The 16,260-nt window shown below is 67.9% G+C and overlaps 1 protein-coding gene across 2 annotated transcripts; it reads left to right on the plus strand.

Moving 5' to 3' along the window:
* Positions 1-26: 26 nt before the first annotated feature.
* ADAM8 (ADAM metallopeptidase domain 8) lies at positions 27-10,986 on the plus strand. 2 transcript variants are annotated; one of them, XM_039835955.1, is made up of 24 exons: positions 27-199; positions 1,063-1,166; positions 2,107-2,183; positions 2,323-2,401; positions 2,483-2,559; positions 2,779-2,962; positions 3,212-3,274; positions 3,349-3,417; positions 3,704-3,873; positions 3,959-4,040; positions 4,313-4,461; positions 4,559-4,736; positions 5,000-5,089; positions 5,244-5,433; positions 5,514-5,595; positions 5,840-6,002; positions 6,360-6,437; positions 6,873-6,957; positions 7,478-7,592; positions 8,121-8,316; positions 8,703-8,768; positions 8,899-8,949; positions 10,043-10,099; positions 10,404-10,986. In XM_039835955.1, exons 1-24 carry the CDS (start codon positions 154-156, stop codon positions 10,452-10,454), a joined length of 2,502 nt encoding a protein of 833 aa, XP_039691889.1. In that variant the 5' UTR covers positions 27-153; the 3' UTR covers positions 10,455-10,986. The 2 variants fall into 2 exon arrangements, with proteins under 2 accessions (XP_039691889.1, XP_039691890.1); XM_039835956.1 differs by having other exon boundaries at positions 10,408-10,986.
* Positions 10,987-16,260: the final 5,274 nt, after the last annotated feature.

The raw sequence follows: 16,260 nt of genomic DNA on the forward strand, positions 1-16,260 counted from the left end.
GGGACGGGGCGGGGCGGGGTGGGGGTGCTGGGGACTAGGTTGTTCAAGCTGGCAGAGCCGCATTCCTGCTCCCACCCAGCCCTCAGACCCAGACTCAACCCCACATCCCCAGGTCCCGGTCTGCGCCTCCCAGACCGTGTGGGCACCCCAGCCATGTGCTGCTGCGGGCTCTGGCTGCTGGGCACACTGTGGCTGCAGGGTGAGTGCTGGGCTTGGGGCTCCGGCCAGGTCCAAGGGAGCTGCTGCCGGCTGGGGCTGGCCCCTGGGGGTCGCTCAGCGGGCATCCCCGGGGCTGCTGCAGGAAGATTGGATTTCAAAGGGGACTGAGGGAAAAGTGCCTGGGCCATTCTCCGCGGCTCTGGGGCCCTCCCCGCCTTGGGATGACTGCCCAGCCAGGGGGTCCCCTGGTCCTACAGGGAAGCAGAGACAGGAGCGGTGGCCTGGCACTGGGGGCTGGTTGTGTCCCACAAGCGGTCCCCCCAGGGGAGGACTGAGCTCCGGGGGCCTCCTGGGCTCCGGGTCTGAGGGATCTGTCCCAGCCCCGTGCTGGAGGCTGCCAGAGAAGGGGCTGATGGGAGCCACTTTCCGGGCCGGGCGGTCCCTCCCCGGGCCCCTTGCTGCTGGAGGTGACTGTGCAGGCACATCCGTTTGCACCTGAATGGAGGGAGGAGAGTCAGGGTGGCTGGTCCCCAGCGCACCCACTCGCCCCAGTGCTGGGTCCCGGCTGGCATCGTTGGTACGAGGGTGCTTCTAGATCCCAGACAAGGGCTCTGGCTGCCCGGGGGGCCAGTTGCTTCCCAGTAGATGCGCCCCTGTGCCTGGTTGAGATGGAGGGTGCTGGCGTTTGCCTCCCCAGCCACACTGGGGCCTCGGAAGTGGAGGGGGTTCCTAGGATGGCTGGCTCGGGGCAGCTTATAGGCCCCACCCAGGGCGGGGGTCCTGTGTTCTTTCCCGGGCCAGATCTCGGTCTGGGCCCCACACTGCCACACCACAGCCTGGGAAAGGGTCTCCCAAGCAGGAAGGTGGATGCTCTGCATATCTGCTGACCCCGTCATCCCACAGTGGCTGCCCCCAGCGCCCCGCTGCCCCACGTGGAGCAGTATGAGGTGGTATGGCCCCAGCGCCTGCCAGGACCCCGCACCCGGCGAGCCCTGTCCTCCCAGTTGGTGAGTCTGGCCTGGAAGCCGGTGGGGGAAGGGGCTTCCCTCCCTGGCCCTGCAGAGCTGGTGTGTTAGAGGATTATGCCTCCCATGTGTCCAGCCACTTGTGAAGGGCCAGCCTGGGGGCTGAGGGCCAGGCGGGCTTCTGTGCTTGTGAGCTGACCCCTCAGGGGCTCGCTCCCAGCCTGAGTCCTCTGCCTCTGGAGGCCTCCTTCCCTCCCCCAGGCCTTACTTTCCTGTGTCCTGCCCCTCCCTGTGGGCAGGGCCACCCAGCTGCCCTGCCCCTGGGTGCTGTCACACCTGCTGAAGGTTGGCTGTCCCTGGACTGCCTCCCAGGAGCCCCGTTGGCCCGGCCACTCCCCAGTTTCACTCAAATTCCTCCACAGAACTAGCCAGGGGGGTGGCTCCACGGGGCCTGTCACTTCCTTTGCGTGTTTGCAGTGAGACACGTTTTGGGAGGCAGGCTGGGATTTCCCAGAGCTGCCTGGGGCATCCTCGAAACTCCTGGAGTGTGCGTGTGTGCATGAGGCATGTGAGTGCGTGTGCCTCGGGGCAGCTTTGTCCTGACTCACTGGGGAAGAGCCCTGCCCCGCCCCCACCCCCATGGGCAAGGGGCACCCGTCAGGAGGCAGGGCTGTGGGGAGCGGCGGGGCCTCTTGGGGGCAGGCACCCGGCACGGGGGCGGAGGGGCCCGCCCACTCCTACCTCCTGTGCTACCATTGGGCTGTCTGCCCCTCCCTTGCTTCCTGGGGAAGAGCTGGCACCGTCATTACCCTGGTGTGGGCCGGTGGAGGAACTGAGGCCTGAGGCCTGCCGGGCTCCTTCAGGACAGCCCAGCTCGGCCCAGCACCCTCACTAGCCTGGGTCCCCTGAGGGCCTTTCAGGCTAGGGTGCCGTGGCCTGGGGCAGAGCCCCTCACCTGGATCCCTTCCTTCTCCCTGCCCAGGGCCTATACCCAGAGAGTGTGAGTTACGTACTGGGGGCCGATGGGCGCACCTTCACCCTGCACCTGCGGAAGAACAGGTACGCAGGGCCCTGGGCCGGCCCCGGCCCCGGCCCCAGCCCCGTGTCCCCGCCTCCAGCTCCCTGGCCCAGCCTTGCCTCCGGTGCAGCTTCTGGGGGAGGCGGCAGGGCCCGGGGTGCCACAGCGGTTCTCTTCCAGGGACCTGGTGGGTGCGGGCTACACGGAGACCTACACGGCCGCCAACGGCTCCCAGGTGACGGAGCGGCTGCACAAGCAGGTAGGCCCGAAGCCCGCCCTGGGGGTGGCAGGGAGGCGGGAGGAGTGGGGCCTGCAGAGTCCTCTCGCCCGCCTCCCGCAGGACCACTGCCTCTACCAGGGCCGTGTGGAGGGCCACCCGCACTCTGCTGCCAGCCTCAGCACCTGCGACGGCCTCAGGTGCGTGCCCTCCCCTTCCACAGAAGTGAACTGAGGCCGAGAAGGGCCGGACCTGGGGACCCCTTTGTGCACCTGGGGGTCTGGGCTCCCCCTAGAAGTGACAAGTGTCCCGACCGCGAGGGTCCCAAGGCCCAGACACTGTCCCGGCTCAGAGTGGGACCCCCCAAGGGCACGCGGGGCCGGGGCTCTGACTCAGAGCCGCCTGCGCCCCGCCCTCAGGGGCTTCTTCCGGGCAGGCTCGGCCGTCCACCTGATTGAACCGCTGGATGGGGGTGGCGAAGCAGGGCGGCATGCGCTCTACCAGGCCCAGCACCTGCGGCAGAAGGCCGGGACCTGCGGGGTCACGAACACCAGCCTGGAGAGCATCCTGGGCCCACGGACCTCTGCAGCCTTCAGGCCCCGGGTGAGGAGTCCCCTCCCTGCCTCACCCCTGTCCACTTGGGCCTGTGCATCCCCCAAGCCCCGCCTTCAGCCACGGGAGAGTGCTGCCCGCCGTCCACATGCCCAGCGGGAGACAGCTCCTTCATCTGTGCCTCCCAGACAGGCCCCTCCCAACACTGAGCAGTGGCCGGGCACCAGCTCCAGGGCCCCAGGAGATGGTCAGTGTGGGGGGCCTGGAGCCACTGACCGGCTTCTCATTGCCACTTTGCAGAACCGGCCGCTGTCCCAAGAGACGCGCTACGTGGAGGTGTACGTGGTCACTGACAGCCAGGAGGTGCTGTGGGCGGGGTGGGGGCGGGGTGAGGGGGCGGGGGCGTCTCGGCTGCAGACTCACTGGCTGTGCTCCAGTTCCAGCAGCTGGGCAGCAGAGAGGCCGTGCGCAGGCGGGTGCTCGAGGTGATCAACCACGTGGACAAGGTGGGCTGCTTGTAGGGTGGGGTACCTCCAAGGGGCTCCCACAGGCCAGGCTTCCGGGACCCCGGCAGCCCAAGTCCATTCGGCCCAAGCATTGCCCGGCCGGACAGAAATCCTGGTTCGACAACCAGGGTGGAGGGGGTGCCTGGAGAGGTGTCTGCAAGAGGGAGCCTGGGACCCCGCCCAGCACAGCCCCTGGTTGCTGCCAGCGAGTGTTGGCCCCACAGGCCAGGGAGACTCCCAGCCTCGCAGTCCTGGGCCCTGACCGTGGGTCCCTGTCCCCTCGCAGCTTTACCAGGAGCTCAGATTCCGAGTGGTCTTGGTGGGCCTGGACATCTGGAACCACAACGACAAGATCGACGTCAGCAACCAGGCCAGCACCACGCTGGACAACTTCCTGGCCTGGCGGGCGCAGCACCTGCTGGGGCGATACCCCCACGACAACGCGCAGCTCATCACGTGAGTGCGCAGAGCGCGGCGGCCCCAGGGTCTCCCCGGGGGGCTGCGGCGGTGGCCGGCCCGCACACTCTCATCCTGTTTCCAGCGGGGTCGACTTCACGGGGAACACCGTGGGACTGGCCAAGGTGTCCACCATGTGCTCCCGGGACTCGGCGGCTGTGAGCCAGGTGCGGGGCGGGCAGCCAGCCTTGGCGCTTGAGCTGGGTGCGTGGGGGGGTGGGGAGGGGAGGAGACCTCGGCACTCGGGTCCACCAGCTGGTCCCCAGCTGTCCCCACGAACTCCCGAACAGTTGCCTTCTCAGGAGGGTGTGTGTCCTATGTTTTAAGAAGTGCTGCTGGCAGGAAGTGTCACCAAGCGTCTCACTCGGGCTTGCCCGGAGCAGCGAGGGCCGAGGGCCGGCAGGAGGGGAGCCGTGGCCCTCACAGCCTCTCCCCGCAGGACCACAGCCAGAACCCCGTCGGTGTGGCCAGCACCATGGCCCACGAGATGGGCCACAACCTGGGCATGGACCACGACGAGGACATCCAGGGCTGCTACTGCCCCGAATCTCGGGACCGTGGCGGCTGCGTCATGGCGGCCAGCATCGGGTGAGACTTGTCCAGCCGGACTGAGGGCCACCACCCGGCGGGGGTGGTGTCCTGTCCACCACCTACCCTTCCCCTGACGGCAAACCCTCCCCCTCAGCTCCGCGTTCCCCAGGAGGTTCAGCCACTGCAGCCAGGCGGACCTGGAGAGGTTCATGGAGAAGCCCCGCACAGCCTGCCTGGCCAACGCCCCTGACCCCGACCGCCTGGTGGGCGGCCCCGTGTGTGGGAACGGCTTCGTGGAGCGCGGGGAGCAATGTGACTGTGGCCAGCCCCAGGTACAGGGCCTGGTGCCCAGCACCGCCTTCTGCCCTCCACCCACGTCTGGGAGCCCGGTCTCCATCCCACAGGTCGGGGTGCCCTGTATTGCTGTGGCCACCATCAGACCACTCCTGTCCCCTGAGGCTCGCAAGGAGCCATGGAGATCCAGGGGGGTGGGGGGCGGGAGAGCCTTACGGCCTCCCTGTGGAGCCTGTCCTGGAGCCCAGTGTGGCCCAGCGCTCGGCCCACCAAGACCCCCCCCTGCTGTCCCCACCCCCAGGACTGCCAGAACCGCTGCTGCAATGCCACCTCCTGCCAGCTGGCCGAGGGGGCCGAGTGTGCCCACGGCACGTGCTGCCACGAGTGCAGGGTGAGCACAGGGCCCCCAGAGGCCCCCTTTGCCCCCGACCCAGCCATGTCCTAACGTCAGCAGTGCGAAGGGGCCCGGGACACCAGTGGCAAAGCAGCAGGTGTGGGTGTTTGGGGGCCTGCTGTTCCCACTGAGCTTTGGTCTGCCCGGCCAGGTGAAGCCAGCTGGCACGCTGTGCCGTCCGCTGAAGGATGCCTGTGACCTGGAGGAGCACTGTGATGGCCAGCAGCCGGCATGCCCGGAGGACGCCTTCCAGGAGAATGGCACGCCCTGCCCTGGGGGCTACTGCTACGCTGGGGCCTGTCCCACGTTGGCCCAGAGGTGCCAGGACCTGTGGGGGCCAGGTGAGGCGGCCATGAGCAGCAGGTGAGCCTGTGGGGACCTCGGGCCCCACACGGGGGGACTGACTGCCTCCGGCCTGCAGGTGCGTGGGCCGCCGTGGACAAGTGCTACGCACACAGCGTCCCGCCAGACTGCCGGACCTGGACACCCCGTAGCTCCCGCAGGTGAGTCCCGCCCAGGCCAACGCCCTGGCTCCAGGGCACGGGCCGTCCACACAGGGGGCCGCCCAGAAGGGTCCTCTGCACACTGGAGCCAGGTCTCTGCAGCACCCCTGGGCGTGCCGCCCACTGGCTCCCCGCCCGGGGGGTCCCACGGCTCATCCCAGGGCCTGGGGCCTTGTCTGCTGACCACTCCCTCGGTTCCCCGAGCACAGTCAGCTGGCACCACAGCAGGTCCCTCTGTCCACAGCGTCAACAAGTGTGGCGTCCTGCTCTGCGAGGGGGGCCAGAAGCCCCCGGAGCGAGGCTCCTGCTCTGTCACCGCGGACTCGGCCCTTTGCCAGGCGCTCGTCCTGGAGAGCGGTTCTGGATATGAGCCTGTGCTTGATGGCACCCGGTGCGGCCAGGAGCAGGTGAGTGGCCCTTGGGCTCCTGAGGCTGCGACCCGATGGACGTGCGCCCCGAGGCAGTCGGCCTGCCAGACCCCGGGGCCCAGGCGGAAACCACCCTGTGAGCGCAGGTGGGAAGCGGGCGGGGGGCGGAGCAGGACGGGGCGGGGCCCGGAGGCCTCTGCTCTCAGGAGCTCTGGAGACCGCCCCGCCCCGTCCCGCGTGTCCCCCCAGAGCAGGTGGGGCCGGCCCTTTGTCGTGCTGGTGGCAGTGGTGGGCGGAGGGCCGTGCCTGCCTCAGTGTTGAGGTCGGCTTGGCCGGCCGAGGGGGCGTGGGGGCAGGGGCAGAGGCCAGCTGCCTGAGGACACGCCCACCTTCCAGGTTTGCTGGAAGGGACTCTGCCAGGACCTCCACGTGTATAGATCCAAGAACTGTTCCGCCAAGTGCAGCGGCCATGGGGTACGACGTGGGCCTTTGGGGTGAAGGGGACTTGAAGGCTTGGCTCAGGACAAGCCCAGGTGGACAGAGGGCAGAGGCCAGCCCCCGGGGACATGGCAGGGGTCCTGTGCAGGCCGAGGCCCGGACACGTTGGTGCCGGCGGACATGTCAGCTGGGCTGCTCTCTTCTGATGTGTGGCAAGTGTGCTTGGCTCCCAGTGACGTGTCTGTGACTAGGGAAGGTCACACTACCCAGAACTTGAAACGAAAGGGGCTGGAGCAGCCCTGCTGAGCCCGTCCGGGAGAGGGTGGAGTACACCCCGAGGACAGCCCACCCCGGACCTCCGTGCAGCCCCCTGGGAGCAGGCCTGAGGCCAGGCCTGTGACTACTGTGCAGGGGGCGCCCGTGCTGGCCCGGGAGGTCCAGGGGCCCAGCCTGACGCCTCTTCCCCCCCAGGTGTGCAACCACAAGGCGCAGTGCCACTGCCACCCGGGCTGGGCCCCGCCGAGCTGTGCAGCACGGCTGCCCCACGCGCACGTGGGTACGGATGGCCTGACGGGGCTGGCGCGGGTCGCCTGGGAGGGGCTGAGCGGGGAGCGTGTCCTTCGGGTTGGTCATCCCAGGCATCCTGTCCCCACATGTCCCTCTCGGCCCCACATGAGAAGGGAAGCCCTGTCCTGGGGGGAGGGTGTGGAAGGGGCTGGGGCCTCAGTCCCCTCCTGGGCCTGTGAACCTCAGGGCCACCCACCCCCAAAAGTCTCTCTCCCCAGTGGCCACTGAGCCCTGAGCTGTCCATAGCACCACGGCCTGCAGAGCCTGACGGGGCCTCTTGTGAGTCACTGCGGGCCAGGGGCCACCCAGTGCCGAGCCCTCTGGCCTATGGCCTGGGCACAGGATCGCTGGTGTGACATGTCGAGTTTCAGTGCCGAGGGCCCTCTGCCAGGTGCTCGGCTGCGGGAGGGGCCCCGATAGGCGCCCCCCTAAGCCGGCTCAGGCAGGGGCTGTGTCCCTGTGGCCCCCCAGCCCCCCCACCATTGACTCCTGCCCCGTGTGCCCTGCAGCGTCCCGGAGCCTCCTGCTGCCCGTGCTGCTGCCTGTGCTGCTGCTGGTGGTTCTGGTGCTCACCGTGGCAGGCGTGGTCATCTCCCGCAAGGCCAGGAGCCCCATCTGGCGGAGGTGAGGGTGCTGGGGTTGCAGAGCAGCAGCGTATGCAGCGGGCACAGCCCCTGTGTGCACTGCTGGGGACCGGCCGCTGTTGCTGGAGGAGGACCCGCCCTTGGTGCACGTGGGGTAGCGGCTCCTGGGCCTCTCGCCGATGTGGGCATGGGCGACTCGGTGACCCAGAGGGAGTGCCTCTGTCGTCCCACACACCTGGCCCTGTGGGCTCTGGGAAGCGGCCCCCATGGCCTGCCTACCCCGGCTGGCCCCTCTCTGTGGGGCCTGGACCCCTGTGCCAGCTGCAGCGCGACGTATTTGCCCACTGGCCTCTGAGCGCCTCCCGCCTGGCTGACGACCGCAGAGCCGTGGGGCCCAGGACGCATGCAGCCACCTCCGCTCTGTGTGGCTGTGGCTGGCGCACCATGTGGGCAGGTTCCCTGCAGCTGAGAAGTCCTCTGGGCAAGCTGGGGGCCTCACACCCAGGAGCCCTAAGTCCTGGGTCGGAACCCAAGGCCCGGAGGCTGAACCGCTGTTCTTCCTCTGCAGGAGCAGGACGCCCAAGACGGCCTTGGGGCTCTCCAACCCTCTGTTCCATGGCGAAGGCAGGACGCCAGCCAGGGCCAGGGCTCCGGCCCCCGCCTCGGGCCCCCCAGAGCCGGCCCCCGCCACACGTCCCATCCGCCCCAGCCCGGCCCCCAGGCCCACAGTTTCCACGGTGACCCCTAAACAGCCGCCCCCTGCTGTAAGCACCAGCCGGCCACCGAGCCCTGCCCAGGGAGGGCGACCAGGCCTCCAAGTGGTGTCTGAGGACCCGTGTGAACCACTGGTGGAACTTGCTTTCAACTTGAACCTGAGCCTCAGGGTCCCTGGGGGGCCCTTTCAAAGACGGTTTTGAGGCCCAGACTCCCTCTCCTGTGCACCTCCAAGCCCCTGAGCCACAGGGCTGAGGGAAGGGGAGGAGGGGGTCGTGGGTGGGCTTGGGGCCCTGCTGGGCGGGGCGGAGCCCCTGTGCACACGTGGGTGCCGTTCCGCTCTGGGAGGGCAGGAGTCTCAGGTCCTGAGCTGGGAGGGACAGCTCCTGGGGCGGCCACCTGGCGAGGTCCAGGCTCACGACTCTGTCCCCTGCAGCCCCCGGCCACCATGTGCAGCCCACCCTTTCCGGTCCCCGTGTACACCCAGCAGGCCCCAGCTCAGGTGAGCGGTGGTGGGGGCCAGCAGGAGGGGTGGATTTTGTGGGCTGGGGACCCCCAGCTACCACACTGTCAGAAGGCTGACCCCCCAGGCCAGCGAAGACTGGGGTCCTGACTGCTCTTTCTCTCTCCAGCTCAGACCTGCTCCTCCCCCCAAGCCCCTCCCGGAGCAGAAGCCCAAGCAGGTGAGAGGACTTGGCCGCTCAGGAGACGCCCCTGGCTGTGCTTGGGCCCTTCCTTGGCCGGGGGGCCCCTCCGGGGCCAAATCCCCAGCCTCCCCCACGACTCGAGCCCCACAGGAGGGGGCCTGCCTGCCTCCCCCGGGAGTCCATCCTACAGCCCGTGAACCTGGCCCTGGGCCTCCTTGCTGGAGGCCTGGCGGGCACTGCTGAGGGGCCTGCCCGCTGGCCACCGTGGCCCTGGGCACACTGGCCTCCAGCAGGTGGCTGCCGGATTGGGGTGGCAGGAAGGGCTGGGCCTTCTCGACAAGTCAGGTCCCCTCCTGGGGCGGATTCCACTCGCCTGGGGTGCACCCGTGTCACTGGTGTTGCTAACCTGCGCTGGTTCTTCCCCGGGGAGCCCCGTCTTCCCTTCGTAGTCAGTGTCTGGGAGGTGCCCCGAGATGAGGACCCTGTGATCCCTAAACTGTGACCCACGCGGGGCTCCGTGAGGCAGCGTCTGCGGTGTGCCCGCTTAACAGACAGGCTCTGCTTCTTTTCTTTGTAACTTTTTATTTTGAATTAATTTTAGACTTACCGAAAAGTTGCAAAGCTGGTCTTAGGAGGGGTTTCGACAGGCTGGGCCAGGGGCAGGGTGGGCAGAGAGCTTCCTGGCCCAGGGAGTGGTGACAGCCAGGCAAAGGCCTTCGCTGCTCAGTGAAGTCCTTCTGGGTTACTGAAAACGACGGATGCTGGGCCCACCCAGGCGTCCTGGGTGCTGCGGTGCGCGGCCAGGGCTGAGCGTGGCTGGGCTAGGCCTGGCAAGCCTCCCCCACCCAGCCCAGGAAAGCAGAAATGAAAACTGCAAAGTTTAGTGGCTGATTCTTAGCTTTTGAACCTCCAAGACCTATGCTCTGGCAATTTAAGAGCTTTTCATGGGTAAAGATGGGTGGCGTGGGTGGCCCTGGGTGGAGGGAGGGGCTGGGGGCACTTTCTGTAGCGAGCTCAGCAGAGAAGCCTGTGTCTGGTCTGGAACAGGGCAGAGCGCCTGGGAGGGCGGCGGCTGGCCCGGCCGGGACGGTGGGTGGCACCCCCTGCCACTGTGTCTGCCTCCTTCCAGGTGGTCAAGCCGACCTGCGCGCCCCCGATGCCACCGGTCAAGCCTGGACCCACTCAGGTGAGCCCCTCAGTGCCCCAGCAGAGTCCACCCGGCAGCGGCGTGGTGGCTGTAGTCCATTCTGCTGCCCAATTGAGTGCCCCAGGCCATTTGGTGACTGCCACTCCCACTGCGTCTTTCAAGTGTGAGTCTGCGTCCCCAGTCAGCATGGTGGCGGTCACCGGTGCTGTCCCCTGTGCGCACAGGGCCACCACGTCGTTAGGGGAACTGAGAATCTAAATTTTAAGAAATGTAAGAGGGAGTGAGAGTCATCGACGCTGTTTGTAGTCGGGTGTTGACGTCGGCTCTTTTTCCTTCCTCCAAGGCGGTCGTTGGCCCAAAGGTCGCTCTGAAACCCCCTGTCCAGAGGCGGTGATGGGGCCGGGCCCATGAGCACCCTGGGGTGTCTGCCCACCTGCCTGGAAGTTGCCCGTCGTTCGTGCTGGGAGCCATGTGGTCACTGTGCCAGCCAATGCGGCGCCTCTGCCCAGGCCCTCGGGCCCCTCAGTGGGCTGGGGCCACCGTGAGAAGGCCGAGCAGAAGAGCCACCTCCTCGTGGCCGAGGGCCACGCTTAGCTTCCCAGGGTCACAGCCCAGGGCCTTTCGGCTCAGGGCTCCGGGGCTGGGCCCCCTGCTGCTGTCCCTGCCCTCTGACCCTCGCTGTGTCCGCAGTGGTCAGCCGGGGCGGGTGTCAGCTGTGTGGCCTGTCATGCCTGCCTCCAGATGGCCCTGCCCTCCCCGGCGCTGAGCCGGCAGCTCGCTCCGGCAGGCCGTGGCCGAGTCAGCGTGGTCGGGCCGCCACGTGTGGCCCGTAGCTGTCGCCAGGCTGCAAGTCCTCCCATTTCCAGAGGCCATTTCCTCGAGATTTAAAGGAAACCGTTTTTACGATTAAATTATTTATCAAGTTCTGCGAGAGTTTTATTAGGTGGTTGGAAAATGGCTCATGTTACACAGTGTGGAATTCAGATTATGCTTCTTAAAATACCATGGATACTGTACATGGATGTCGAACTCTAGAGCAGGGGGTCCCCAACCCCTGGGCCGTGGGCCAGTACCGGACAGGGGCCCGCGAGGAACCGGGCCACACAGCAGGCAGGCGAGCGAAGCTTCGCCTGGGTGCAGCTGCTCCCCAGCGCCAGCATCACCGCCTCAGCTCCGCCTCAGATCCTCAGGCCTTAGATTCTCATGGGAGCACCGGTCCCCAGTACCTAAAGGTTGGGGACCGCTGCCCTAAAGCCTTATCATAAGCTGCCCCTTCCCTGCCTAAATCCAGTGGTCCCAGTCCCTTGACCAGGGTGCTGCTGGTAGGACCCTGGCCCCAGGCCCACCGCGGAACTCACCCTGCTCCTGAAAACCCCGCCCCCCTGCCCCGGGCCCCCTCTGCCAGCAGCGCCTTTCTGACCTAAGCCTTTCTGACACCGTTCCCTAGCAATGGGGCCACCGGCCCCCCCACCCCCTGGTGCCATGCTGGGCTCAGCCAGCCCCAGCCAGCCCACAGGGGCTCCCGCTCAGCCACCCCAAGCGCCACCTGGCCTGGGACTTCAGCGATGGCAGTGAGGGTGGGCGAGGGCCCCAGACGGAGAGGGCGTGGCCGGCCACACAAGGGCCCGTGGCTCCCCGGGTTCCCTGCAAAGTGCCAAAGCCCCCAGAGCAGAGTGTGAGGGGCACTCTGGAAGGGGTGGGGAGGGAGCCTGTGGAACTGGAGAAGGTGGGGAGGCAAAGATGGGGCACGGACGCCCCAAAAGAGAAACGCTGGGCGGAGGAGCAGTGCCGCGCGTTCGGCGGTCCCTGGGGAGGGTACGGCAGACCCGGGGTTCCCCCCAACACCTCCTCAGACCCCAGCTGGCTCCCACAGCCCCCTCCCCTGGGGCAACCGCACCCTGGCCCCAGGCTGGCTCCCCAGACCTCTCTTCTTCCTGGCGAAGGAACGAGGCGAGGCTCACTTCCCGTCCCCACCTGCCCCCGTGACGCGGACGGGGATTGTGAAGCGCTTCCACCCCGCTGGGGGGTGGGCACAGGCAGCACTGACGAAGCTGAGCAAGTGGGGTGTTCCCAGCAGGCGGGGCGGGGGGCGCTGTCGGCCCAGCCCCGTGGGCTCTCCGCTGCCGCCTCTGCAGCCCCCAATCCTGGCTTTCTCCAGGGCCTGCCCTCCAAGGCTGTCCCCGGCCCCTCCTGGTCTCTGGGACAAGTCCTTAGGCTGTGTCCTTGCTATGGGTTCCCTTTGCCCCTCGTCACTGACTGTCCCCTGCAGTCACCACCAGCCGGCAGCACCGACCACCTTGAGACCGGCTCAGCAAGGCACCTGTCTTCACCGCGCCGACCACACCTCCGCTCCCTCGCTCCCTCGCTCAAGAGCAGTTCCAGGTGCCAGGCTGTGGTCCGGGCACAGCAGACAGGGCCGTGAGTCCCGCCTCCATGGGCTGAGGGGCTTGAGGGACGGCAGGTAAACAGGGAGACCTGTAGGAGCAAAGGAAGCTGCAGCGGGGAGCAGCGTGCAGAGCCCTGAGTCTCTGCGGGGGAGTGAGGGGTTGGAGCTGAGTGGGGAGGGTCCCCCTGGAGGCCAGGCCCGGGTGCTCCTAGCCCTGGATGAGGGGTGGGCAGGTTCCAAGGGGACTCGCTTCCAGGGAGGCGAGGGGAGGGGCCGGGGGCTGGAGCGGTGGGAGAAGCCGCTCCGGGCACTGGAGATGGCCCCGTGGACCCCTCGCGGGCAGGGAAGGTGCTGCTGCGGGCAGCCCCTGGGACACTTCTGGGAGGTGGTGGCTCAGGCTGGGACACGCCAGGAGCCCTGTCACCCCGGAAGCGATGGTGGGACCAGCGGCTGCGAGCGCAGGGCAAGCGAGGGCCCAGCCTGTCGCCGGCGGGGGGCGCCCACCCCATGGCAGCCGAGTCTTCAATGAGCGGCGCCTGCATCGGAGCTGGACGCCCGGGGATGGAGCCCACCTCGTGGGCGCTGCCGGAGAACGGGGTGCACGTGCTTCTGCGAGGCGCTGCCCAGCACAGCCGGCATGCGGCCACCGCAGCAGGTCTCCAAACCGCTGCCTGTCACCTTCAAACCAACGCATGGAAATCGTGCTGGGGCCCTGGGCCGCCCACCGTGGTGGCCGGTCAGGGAGCAGGACACGCCCCCAGGTGCATGCCCGCTGCTCCTGCCCACAGCCGGCTGAGGGCACGCACCTGATCCTGAAGTCATACACCGGGTTCTGGGGTGCACGCCTGGCCCTCTGCTCCTTTGCCAACGGTCTGCAGTGATCCCGGGTGCAGGGAGGGCTCAGGCCCCATGCAGGACCTCCCTGCACCCCCAACGCCGTGGGAGCACAGGCTGCACCTTGGGATCAGAGCAGGGGCTGGCCCGGGTGTGGGGTCAGAGGAGCTGCCAGGAACCCCGATGACAGGGCCACTCCCGCTTGTGTACCCCGATCTCGTGGAATCAGGAAGGTGGTGTGGTCCTGAGGTCTGTGCTCAGCGGGGAAGGGGCGGGGGCCGTGACATGAGGGTCTCACGTCCCCGGCGCCCGGGCGAGCTCCGGTCCACGTGCTGACGAGGTGGATGTGGCTGTTTCATTTGAGGAAGCCCAGTGGGAACTGCAGCCCCACCTGCCGCCCCGCGATTGTCACGGATGTGACACTTGGGGCGGAGGGCCACAGATGCCCCGGGCCATGAGGGAGGCCTCGGCTCTGCCCAGCTGCAGGGCGGGCGCCTCCTGTGTTGTGAGGAAGCAGGTGGCCGTGGGCGGCGCTCTGCGGCCTCTGGCCACGCCGGCCCTTGGGGCCCTGGGGAGGGCTGCGGCGCCTGGGGCTGCGCTGCCCGCGTGGGACGGTGTGTGGCACGACCGCCCACGACTGCCCAGCACACCCCAGCCCCCCATCGTCCCTCCTTGGCCATTCCTGCTGCCCCGCCCCCCACCCCTGGGCACTTCCCTGCTGCGCCCGGTCCCTCTCCCTCAGCGTGTCCGACTCGAAGGACGAAGGACGGTCGGACCCTGGCCCTGAGCCTTGCAGCAGGGCTGGTGGCACAGCCGGGGCTGCGCTCCCGGCTCCGGCCGCAGACCCGTGGCTGGCGGTGCCTGGCCAGGCTGAAGGACCAGCGGGTGGTGGGGCCGCCTCACCGCAGGACAAGCCGGTGAAAGAGGCCGCCCTTCCCGGTCACCTGGACCAAGGCAGAGCCCCAGGGCCCGCGCCCTTCCAGATGTGGCCGCAGGTTGTCCCAGGCTCAGGGCCGGGCAGCTGCACACTGCGGTCAGGGCTCAGGGTGGAGTCAGGGTGTGGGGCCAGGGCCCCCGGGGCTGCACGGCAGGGCTCCCCGCTGGTGTCACTTGAGGCTTGCCCCCCACTGGCTGCTCTGGCCGTGGAGACCTGGGGCCGGCTCCCTTTGCTTCGAGTGGGTCTCGTCATCGTTTTGGGTGTCGCCTTGTTCACAGTGGCCCTTGTCCCCCGGCTGGCCGCCGCAGCATGTGTCAGCCATCCTGAGGCTCGCTGGGGGATTGTGTCCCCCACTCTGGCCTGGGGGAGCCGTCCGCGGGAGGTGGGTGCCAGCCGCCCTCACTGGGCAGCCCGGGGCGCCTCGCAGAGATTCTCCCAGATGGTCCAGTTACCTCACTTTGTTCTGGGGTTTTGAGGGCCAGGGTGGAGCTGGGGCAGTGGGACGGGCCCCTCCTGGTCCACAGGGGGCCCTGGCCCTGGGGCGGGGGCTTCACGGTGCCCCCTAAGGTACTGAGCAAGGCTGGGGGGCAGTCAGAGGCTGTGCCCTGCTGGCTTCTCTGTCCTGGCATCCAGCCTGGCTCCGGAACCCAATGTGGGGGGCCTGGGAACACCCAAGCCCCAGTTCTGACGCCTGCCCCGCGCCCACTGCCTCACTGCCCAGCCTCCATGCCCTGGGCTGAGACGGGGTGCGGCAGGGTGCAGGCCGGGGACACAGGTCTCAGGAAGCCGCGTCAGAGCCACAAACTCCGTCAGCGTTTCAGCGTGAGTCAGACGAGCCACATGTGCCCTGAGTCAGCTGACGTGTCCCCTGCCCACAGCACAGGTCTGGCTGCTCCCAGCAGAGTCCAAGGCCCTTGCTGAGAGCACCAGGGCCTCGGGGCCTCAGAAGCACCACGGAGGCGGACGGTGCGCTCGCCCAGCTTGGGGGGCTCATGGGTCAGCTTCCATGGGCTTCAGCGGTGACCCCAGCCCCTGCTGGCTGTGAGGATCTGGCTATGAGTAGCATCGCTGGCCCATGTCAGGAGTGGGAGGGAGGGTGGCGTTTGGGGAATCGGCCTGGGGTGACAGGGCCGCCCAGGCAGGGTCCTGAGAGCAGGCGCGGAGCCTCTGGAGCCTGGAGGCCACGGACCGCCCCCGTAAGGAGCCCCAGCTTGCTGGCTGCAGACAAGCCCATGGTGGCCTCTGCAGGGTCCAGACAGAGCCGTCTGCCCCGCGTCCCCTCCGTGTCTCCTCCAAGGGACCCAAAGGTGCTCCAGGAGGGACCCTTTCAGCAGCGGTTCCCAGAAGCCACAGTGCCTCAGTGAGGAAGCAGCTATCACTCTGTGAGTCATGCCAGCCAGTGCTGTCCCCATGTCACCACAGGAAGAACCTGGCCTCAAGGTTCTTGAGGACAGGGATGAAGTGGAAGCTAGGCCAGCCCCGTGCTGCAGGACGAAGGTGCCGCAACTCAGCTGGCTCCATCTTTGGTCCGGCGCTGACCTCTGTGGAGGTGAGGAGGGCCAGGCCCCAGGGTGCACAGCGCGCACGCTGCCTGTTATTCCTGCCCCGTGATGTGGGCAGCTTGGAAAATGCTAGAACCGAGTGACCGTCCACAAAAACAATCCACAGTGACCAATACCTGTGTCCCCGCGTCTAACGGTGAAGGCAGAGGGCAGGCAGTGCAGGCGGGTGTGAGTGTGGGAGCCGTGGTGGCTTGTCACCAGGACCAGACCCCTTCCTCTTGCAGTGTTGGGGGCCCTTCCTCAGGAGGGGGCAGGTTGAGGGCCCAGAAGCACGTGAGGCAGCCGGCTCCGGCCAGAGGCAGCCTGGGCCCTCTGCTGGCACACAGACGCCCTCCTGGCTCTGCTCAGACACGCCCGGCCGCTGGCCACAGCTCCGGTCACGCTCTGACTGCAGAGGCTGGGGTCACTGCGCCTTCGCCTGCTGTGAGCCTGCAGAGCTGCCGGAGCCCCGGGAACTGGGGGCGTCCGGGAGGGAGAGCCC

This window comes from Pteropus medius, unplaced genomic scaffold, assembly GCF_902729225.1.
Source record: "Pteropus medius unplaced genomic scaffold, Ma_sr-lr_union100, whole genome shotgun sequence".
In the NCBI taxonomy this organism is placed as follows: Eukaryota; Metazoa; Chordata; class Mammalia; order Chiroptera; family Pteropodidae; genus Pteropus; species Pteropus medius.

What these genes read in the sequence shown, in the direction of transcription:
- ADAM8 (XM_039835955.1), top strand. Translation starts at nt 154, where the DNA reads ATGTGCTGCTGCGGGCTCTGGCTGCTGGGCACACTGTGGCTGCAGG. An exon ending in GGGCACACTGTGGCTGCAGG is followed by an intron (nt 200 to 1,062) that starts GTGAGTGCTGGG and finishes GTCATCCCACAG; the next exon opens with TGGCTGCCCCCAGCGCCCCG. An exon ending in GACAACGCGCAGCTCATCAC is followed by an intron (nt 3,874 to 3,958) that starts GTGAGTGCGCAG and finishes TCCTGTTTCCAG; the next exon opens with CGGGGTCGACTTCACGGGGA.